The 10,000-nt window shown below is 37.3% G+C and overlaps 3 protein-coding genes across 3 annotated transcripts in view; all 3 read left to right on the top strand.

Moving 5' to 3' along the window:
* Positions 1-361, top strand: part of LOC137660036 (uncharacterized) — a 474-nt gene extending 113 nt beyond the window's left edge. Inside the window, exon 1 of the mRNA XM_068394764.1 lies at positions 1-361. This exon is cut by the window's left edge and continues 113 nt beyond it. Coding sequence (XP_068250865.1) covers positions 1-361 — 361 coding nt within the window.
* Positions 362-1,121: 760 nt separating this feature from the next.
* On the top strand, positions 1,122-1,916 carry LOC137660035 (WD repeat-containing protein 87-like). Its single transcript, XM_068394763.1, has one exon. The coding sequence runs from the start codon at positions 1,122-1,124 to the stop codon at positions 1,914-1,916; it is 795 nt and encodes a 264-aa protein (XP_068250864.1).
* An 88-nt stretch (positions 1,917-2,004) lies between these two features.
* Positions 2,005-2,598, top strand: LOC137660034 (uncharacterized). The gene has a single exon (XM_068394762.1). It carries the CDS (start codon positions 2,005-2,007, stop codon positions 2,596-2,598), a length of 594 nt encoding a protein of 197 aa, XP_068250863.1.
* The last annotated feature ends 7,402 nt before the right edge of the window (positions 2,599-10,000 follow it).

Here is a 10,000-nt window from a genome sequence, read left to right as displayed (position 1 = left end):
TGAAACGAAGCAACGTGTTACTGCAAAGAAGCAACGTGTTACTGAAACGAATCAACGTGTCATTGCAAAGAAGCAACATGTTACTGAAATGAAGCAACGTGTTACTGCAAAGAAGCAACGTGTTACTGAAACGAAGCAACGTGTTACTGCAAAGAAGCAACATGTAACTGAAATGAAGCAACGTGTTACTGCAAAGAAACAACATATTACTGAAACGAAGCAACGTGTTACTGCAAAGACGCAACGTGTTACTGAAACGAAGCAACGTGTTACTGCAAAGAAGCAACATGTTACTACAAAGAAGCAACTTGTTACTGTAAAGAAGCAACATGTTACTACAAAGAAGCAACGTGTTATGTAAAGAAGCAACATGTTACTGCAAAAGAAGCAACATGTTACTGAAAAGAAGCAACATGTTACTACAAAGAAGCAACGTGTTATGTAAAGAAGCAACATGTTACTGCAAAAGAAGCAACATGTTACTGAAAAGAAGCAACATGTTACTACAAAGAAGCAACGTGTTATGTAAAGAAGCAACATGTTACTGCAAAAGAAGCAACATGTTACTGAAAAGAAGCAACACGTTACTGAAACAAAGCAACGTGTTACTGCAAAGAAATAACGTGTTACTGAAACGAAGCAACGTGTTACTGCAAAGAAGCAACGTGTTACTGAAACGAAGCAACGTGTTACTGCAAAGAAACAACGTGTTACTGAAACAAAGCAACGTGTTACTGCAAAGATGCAGCGTGTTACTGAAACGAAGCAACGTGTTACTGCAAAGACGCAATGTGTTACTGAAACGAAGCAATGTGTTACTGCAAAGATGCAACGTGTTACTGAAACGAAGCAACGTGTTACTGCAAAGAAACAACATGTTACTGAAACGAAGCAACGTGTTACTGCAAAGACGCAGCGTGTTACTGAATCAAAGCGACGTGTTACTGCAAAGAAGCAACATGTTACTACAAAGAAGCAACTTGTTACTGTAAAGAAGCAACATGTTACCGCAAAAGAAGCAACATGTTACTGAAAAGAAGCAACACGTTACTGAAACAAAGCAACGTGTTACTGCAAAGAAATAACGTGTTACTGAAACGAAGCAACGTGTTACTGCAAAGATGCAACGTGTTACTGAAACGAAGCAACGTGTTACTGCAAAGAAGCAACGTGTTACTGAAACGAAGCAACGTGTTACTGCAAAGAAACAACATGTTACTGAAACGAAGCAACGTGTTACTGCAAAGAAGCAACATGTTACTGAAACGAAGCAACGTGTTACTGCAAAGAAGCAACATGTTACTGAAACGAAGCAACGTGTTACTGCAAAGACGCAACGTGTTACTGAAACGAAGCAACGTGTTACTGCAAAGAAGCAACATGTTACTGAAACGAAGCAACGTGTTACTGCAAAGATGCAACGTGTTACTGAAACGAAGCAACGTGTTACTGCAAAGAAGCAACATGTTACTGAAACGAAGCAACGTGTTACTGCAAAGACGCAACGTGTTACTGAAACGAAGCAACGTGTTACTGCAAAGAAGCAACATGTTACTGAAACGAAGCAACGTGTTACTGCAAAGACGCAACGTGTTACTGAAACGAAGCAACGTGTTACTGCAAAGAAGCAACATGTTACTGAAACGAAGCAACGTGTTACTGCAAAGATGCAACGTGTTACTGAAACGAAGCAACGTGTTACTGCAAAGAAGCAACATGTTACTGAAATGAAGCATCGTGTTACTGCAAAGATGCAACGTGTTACTGAAACGAAGCAACGTGTTACTGCAAAGAAGCAACATGTTACTGAAACGAAGCAACGTGTTACTGCAAAGATGCAACGTGTTACTGAAACGAAGCAACGTGTTACTGCAAAGAAGCAACATGTTACTGCAAAAGAAGCAACATGTTACTGAAAAGAAGCAACACGTTACTGAAACAAAGCAACGTGTTACTGCAAAGAAATAACGTGTTACTGAAACGAAGCAACGTGTTACTGCAAAGATGCAACGTGTTACTGAAACGAAGCAACGTGTTACTGCAAAGAAGCAACGTGTTACTGAAACGAAGCAACGTGTTACTGCAAAGAAGCAACATGTTACTGAAACGAAGCAACGTGTTACTGCAAAGAAGCAACATGTTACTGAAACGAAGCAACGTGTTACTGCAAAGACGCAACGTGTTACTGAAACGAAGCAACGTGTTACTGCAAAGAAGCAACATGTTACTGAAACGAAGCAACGTGTTACTGCAAAGATGCAACGTGTTACTGAAACGAAGCAACGTGTTACTGCAAAGAAGCAACATGTTACTGAAATGAAGCATCGTGTTACTGCAAAGATGCAACGTGTTACTGAAACGAAGCAACGTGTTACTGCAAAGAAGCAATATGTTACTGAAACGAAGCAATGTGTTACTGCAAAGATGCAACGTGTTACTGAAACAAAGCAACGTGTTACTGCAAAGAAACAACATGTTACTGAAATGAAGCAACGTGTTACTGCAAAGAAGCAACGCGTTACTGAAACAAATCAACGTCTTACTGAAACGAAGCAATATGATACTGTACTGAAACAAGAAGTAAAAAAAATAAACTAGGAAGGAAAATGTTTGTCATCAAAGCAACATAAACAAACAACTGACAAACTTTAAAATGAGACAAGTTCTTGAAAGCACAATAGTTACCCCACTGGTCATCCTCTGGTCATCACGCATAACTGTGACACTTTTGATATATTATTATCACTTTAATCTTATTATTGCAATCAAAAATTTTCCAATACCATCAACCTATAATCAACAAAGTTAAGTTATAACTTTTTCATTGATATTTCAGAAACTAAATGGTTGAAGTACCAAAAAATGTAGAAAAAAAACAAAAAAACAAAAATAATGATAATAATAAATAAAGAAGATGATTCAAAACACAGTTTACCCAGGAAAATGGATCAATATTCATAAACACAACTTTGAAGTATAAATTTCAAACATAAGAGACTGATGCCCAGATATGGCGTTAAGCAAAAAATCTATACAATAAAACAAGAGTCAGCGATGGTATCAATACATTTTCCTATTGGTTAGTATCGAGTCATCCATCGTGAATAAATTTCACTATATCAAATCAAGATTCTTGTTTTATTCAACGGGAAATCTGGTTATTCTTTTAATAATTTCACTTTGTTAAGATCAAAGGTTATTGGGACGAATCTCTCTCTCTCTCTCTCTCTAGCTTGAATATACGAAACAATGCTCAAGCATGAATGCATACACATGCACAGTATATATATATATATATATATATATATATATATATATATATATATATATATATATATATATATATATATATATATATATATATATATATATGATAAATTTTGCACATTTTTACGTGTTTTTCATATTCAAATAAGCCATATATATTTTTGATATATTAATGTCTGGATTCTCTTAACGACCTCGGGATCAGAGCCCCAGGCGAAATCACACAAAGACAAGAGCTTGGCTCCGGCCGGGAATCGAACCCTGGTCGGCAAGCTTATATAGACAGTGACTAACCCACTTGGCCACGAAGAAAGATAAAAGTCAATGACAATTCTACTGTACTTATACCTGTCGAATTCAGGTATTTTGTACTTAGAATTGAAATCAACCCATCTTCACCATACTAGCCAAGTGGGTTAGTCACTGTCTATATAAGCTTGCCGACCAGGGTTCGATTCCCGGCCGGAGCCAAGCTCTTGTCTTTGTGTGTTTTCGCCTGGGGCTCTGATCCCGAGGTCGTTAAGAGAATCCAGACATTAATATATCAAAAATATATATGGCTTATTTGAATATGAAAAACACGTAAAAATGTGCAAAATTTATCATTAATTGAATGCCAAGTAACAAACTACCAATTAGCTACGATGGTGAAGATGGGTTGATTTCAATTCTAAGTACAAAATACCTGAATTCGACAGGTATAAGTACAGTAGAATTGTCATTGACTTTTATCTTTCTTCGTGGCCAAGTGGGTTAGTCACCGTCTATATAAGCTTGCCGACCAGGGTTCGATTCCCGGCCGGAGCCAAGCTCTTGTCTTTGTGTGATTTCGCCTGGGGCTCTGATCCCGAGGTCGTTAAGAGAATCCAGACATTAATATATCAAAAATATATATGGCTTATTTGAATATGAAAAACACGTAAAAATGTGCAAAATTTATCATTAATTGAATGCCAAGTAACAAACTACCAATTAGCTACGATGGTGAAGATGGGTTGATTTCAATTCTAAGTACAAAATACCTGAATTCGACAGGTATAAGTACAGTAGAATTGTCATTGACTTTTATCTTTCTTCGTGGCCAAGTGGGTTAGTCACTGTCTATATAAGCTTGCCGACCAGGGTTCGATTCCCGGCCGGAGCCTAGCTCTTCTCTTTGTGTGATTTCGCCTGGGGCTCTGATCCCGAGGTCGTTAAGAGAATCCAGACATTAATATATCAAAAATATATATGGCTTATTTGAATATGAAAAACACGTAAAAATGTGCAAAATTTATCATTAATTGAATGCCAAGTAACAAACTACCAATTAGCTACGATGGTGAAGATGGGTTGATTTCAATTCTAAGTACAAAATACCTGAATTCGACAGGTATAAGTACAGTAGAATTGTCATTGACTTTTATCTTTCTTCGTGGCCAAGTGGGTTAGTCACTGTCTATATAAGCTTGCCGACCAGGGTTCGATTCCCGGCCGGAGCCAAGCTCTTGTCTTTGTGTGATTTCGCCTGGGGCTCTGATCCCGAGGTCGTTAAGAGAATCCAGACATTAATATATCAAAAATATATATGGCTTATTTGAATATGAAAAACACGTAAAAATGTGCAAAATTTATCATTAATTGAATGCCAAGTAACAAACTACCAATTAGCTACGGTGGTGAAGATGGGTTGATTTCAATTCTAAGTACAAAATACCTGAATTCGACAGGTATAAGTACAGTAGAATTGTCATTGACTTTTATCTTTCTTCGTAGCCAAGTGGGTTAGTCACTGTCTATATAAGCTTGCCGACCAGGGTTCGATTCCCGGCCGGAGCCAAGCTCTTGTCTTTGTGTGATTTCGCCTGGGGCTCTGATCCCGAGGTTGTTAAGAGAATCCAGAAATTAATATATCAAAAATATATATGGCTTATTTGAATATGAAAAACACGTAAAAATGTGCAAAATTTATCATTAATTGAATGCCAAGTAACAAACTACCAATTAGCTACGATGGTGAAGATGGGTTGATTTCAATTCTAAGTACAAAATACCTGAATTCGACAGGTATAAGTACAGTAGAATTGTCATTGACTTTTATCTTTCTTCGTGGCCAAGTGGGTTAGTCACTGTCTATATAAGCTTGCCGACCAGGGTTCGATTCCCGGCCGGAGCCAAGCTCTTGTCTTTGTGTGATTTCGCCTGGGGCTCTGATCCCGAGGTCGTTAAGAGAATCCAGACATTAATATATCAAAAATATATATGGCTTATTTGGATATATATATATATATATGTATACTTAGATTTCCCCATGGCTCTGCAATCTTAGGGCTAAGTGAATTGAAGCTCTTGTCTTTGTGTGATTTCGCCTGGGGCTCTGATCCCGAGGTCGTTAAGAGAATCCAGACATTAATATATCAAAAATATATATGGCTTATTTGGATATATATATATGTATACTTAGATTTCCCCATGGCTCTGCAATCTTAGGGCTAAGTGAATTGAAGTTTTAAATTTATTTACGGCTCATTTGAATGAAAGAATATCAAGAATGTTAGTGATAAAATTATATATATATATATATATATATATATATATATATATATATATATATATATATATATATATATATATAGTATATGTATAAAGTATCTGAATATAGTATATGTATATATATGTATATATATATATATATATATATATATATATATATATATATATATATATATATATATATATATAAATATATACATATATATATATACGTATATATATATATATATATATATATATATATATATATATATATATATATATAAGTATATATATATATATATATATATATATATATATATATATGTGTATATAGATAAAATGTATATATATATATATATATATATATATATATATATATATATATATATATATATATATATATATGTATATATATATATATATATATATATATATAGATATATATATATATATATATATATATATATATATATATATATATATATATATATATATATATATATATATATATATAAACGATAATAAATTTCTGAAAATCAATTATCAAATATTGGCTACTTTAGATAGAAATACATCCATTAAGATGACATGTTTTTCGAACGTTTAAAATAATTCAAGAAGAATAAACAGAAAATGAGAAAATCTTTGAATCTATAATCCAGAGAATCCAAACATAAAAAAAAAACTCTCTTCAGAAGGAAATGGAAATGTTATGTTAGTGGAGAATTACATGGAGCTAGATTCCCTGGCTCTCTGAATATACATTGAAGTGAAAGGATAGAAATGTCACGGGAGGATTATGTGAGGTATATTGCATAGGACGGATATTACCATGCAAATGGGCGTACTTGGGGAAAGCTGAAAAAATGTACATACGTACAGTATATATTTGCATATATGTATGTATGTATATATATGTATATATATATATGTGTGTGTATATATATATATATATATATATATATATATATATATATATATATATATATATATATGTATATGAATATATATATATATATATATATATATATATATATATATATATATATATATATACATATATATATGAATATATATATATATATATATATATATATATATATATATATATATATACATATATATTTATATATATATATATATATATATGAATATATATATATATATATATATATATATATATATATATATATATATGAATGTATATATATATATATATATATATATATATATATATATATATATATGTATATATATATACATATGAATATATATATGAATATATATATATATATATGTATATATATATACATATGAATATATATATGAATATATATATATATATATATATATATATATATATATATATATGAATAAATAAATATATATATATATATATATATATATATATATATATATATATATATATATGTATATATATATATATATATATATATATATATATATATATATATATATATATATATATATATATATAAAGCTGTAGGTATATGTATGTACATATATATAGGCCTATGTGCATAACAGTGGGTTAGCCTTTCATCTGTTTGTAAACCAAAGGTTTAGTTTGCATGTTGTGACGGGCCGATAGAGGGTTGTGAACTCAAAGGAAGGATGCAATCAACTGAGTTATATTAATATAGAACACTCTCCTTTATATACAAAACCTCAAGGCAACAGGACATAACAAGTTAACAAGACAGACAATGTTACAGAGGAAAACAGCAGACATGAATTTTCATGTTCGTTTAGTGCGAGGGAAGAGCGAAGATACAAGCATAATATATGCAAAAGGAATTATGTACAATTGTGTGACACACGGTTGGTACATGGCTCCCCCCCCTAAAAATGACATACTGTACATGTTAAATATGGCGCCCTGATCTGGAGAGGCGAACTGTTGGCGGGTCATCTGGCAGAAGATAAGCAGGTTTTAGACGATCAATGGAGACCCAGTCTTCTTTGCCCCGAATGTTTAGTAAGAATGCTTTCGGACTGCGTCGGATCACAAGGAAAGGGCCCGTATAATGGGGCGTTAGTGGTGGCTTGCTACTGTCGTTGCGCAGGAAGACGTGCGTTGCAGAGTGCAAGTCCGTTGGTATGTGATGCTTCGCTGGGGGCTTGTAAGTCTGGCGGCACGGAGTATATTTTCCCACGACGTGACATATGCGCTGGAGATCGTCGGAGGAGGTTGTAGAAGGAAAAAATTCGGCAGGGACGACCAACGGGTCGCCATACACCATTTCAGCTGCCGAGACGTCGAGGGCGTCTTTAGGAGTAGTCCTTAGTCCCAGGAGGACCCAGGGAAGCTGAGTAAACCAGTTGCAATCCTTGCAGCGGGACATCAAAGCTGCTTTGAGGGTGCGATGAAAACGTTCAACCATTCCATTGGCAGCGGGGTTGTAGGCCGTTGTCTGATGTAGGGTGATGCCCAGGAGATTCGCTAATGACGTCCACAATTGAGAGGTGAAAGTGGTTCCCCTGTCAGAAGTAATATGCTCAGGGATACCGAATCTTGAAATCCATCCAGAGAGTAAGGCAGATGTACATGAGGCGGACGTTGCAGTTTCCATGGGAATGGCTTCAGGCCAACGAGTGGAGCGGTCGATGACGGTAAACAGGTAACAATGTCCTTGTGATATGGGTAGGGGGCCTACAACATCGACGTGAATGTGTGCGAAACGACGCTGAGGTTGAGGAAAGGTGCCCACTCCTGAATCCGTGTGTCGATGTACTTTGGAAGTTTGGCAAGAAGTACAGGCGCGGACCCAATCCTTAGCATCCTTAGAAATGCCGTGCCAAATGAACTTCGCCTTCAGCAGCTGTGCAGTAGAACGGCACGAGAGATGTGAAAGGCCGTGAATGAAATCAAACACCTGTCGGCGCATGGGAGCAGGAATCCAAGGTCCCGGTCTACCAGTACTGACGTCACTGAGGAGGGTGGTGTTGGAGTCTTCGAGGGGAAAGTCTTCCCAACGGAGGGACGTGCAGGATGTCCTACAAGCTTGATACTCTGGATCCTGTCGTTGGGCTTCAGCCAGGGCGTTGTAATCCAATCCCAGTTGAACGGCAGCCAACGTTTTTCTTGGCAGGGCATCGGCAACGGGATTCATTTTCCCAGGGACGTATTGGAGGGTGCAATTGTATTCAGCCACGGCAGAGAGATGTCGGCGTTGATGGGCGGACCAGGCGTCAGACTGTCGAGTGAAGGCGTGTACCAGAGGCATGTGGTCTGTGCGAATGACGAAGGGCGTACCTTCTAAGAAATGGCGAAAGTGACGGACAGCCAAGTGCACCGCCAGCAATTCTCGATCGAAGGTAGAATAACCCGATTCTGCCTTGGACAGTTTTCTGCTGAAGAAGGCCAATGGGCGGGGCGAGCCTTTGACCACCTGCTCGAGTACTGCACCAATAGCGACGTCGCTGGCATCGGTGGAGAGAAGGAGAGGGGCGTGTGGGATAGGAAAAGTGAGAGCCGCAGCAGTTGATAGGGCCTTCTTTGCATTGCAGAAGGCTGCTTCTTGAAGGGGACCCCACTTCAGGTCCTTTGGCTTGCCCTTGAGGGAGGCGTAGAGGGGAGCAAGAGTGGCGGCAATGGCTGGCAGAAAACGGTGATAATAGTTGATCATGCCCAAGAATTCCTGCAGAGCTTTGACGGTCGAGGGCGCGGGGAAGTTCTGAACGGCTGCTACCTTCTCAGGGAGGGGGTGGACTCCTTCAGGAGTGATACGGTGCCCTAAGAACGACACTTCGTTGGCGCCAAAGGTACACTTGTCGTACCGGACTACAAGGCCGTTTTGTTGCAGGCGGTCGAGCACGATGCGCAGGTGACGGAGGTGTTCCTCTTTTGAGGAGGAGAACACAAGTATTTCGTCCACATAACATACACAGAAAGGGAGGTCCCCTAAGATGCCATCCATGAGACGTTGAAACGTTGCCCCAGCATTACGAAGGCCAAAACAGGAGTAATTGAAGGTGTATGTACCAAACGGAGTGGTGATGGCGGTCTTGGGGATGTCTTCTGGGTTCATAGGCACCTAATAATACCCCTTTAGGAGGTCGAGCGTAGAGAAAACCTTCGCTTTGTGCAGGTAGGAGGTCACATCGGCAATGTTTGGGAGGGGGTAGTGATCCGGTTCTGTTTGCATGTTCAGGCGCCTGTAATCCCCGCACGGACGGAGGGAGCTGTCTTTCTTCA

This window comes from Palaemon carinicauda, chromosome 20, assembly GCF_036898095.1.
Source record: "Palaemon carinicauda isolate YSFRI2023 chromosome 20, ASM3689809v2, whole genome shotgun sequence".
Lineage (NCBI taxonomy): Eukaryota > Metazoa > Arthropoda > Malacostraca > Decapoda > Palaemonidae > Palaemon > Palaemon carinicauda.
Note: the sequence above shows the minus strand (reverse complement) of the source record. Positions and strands in the feature narration are given on the sequence as shown.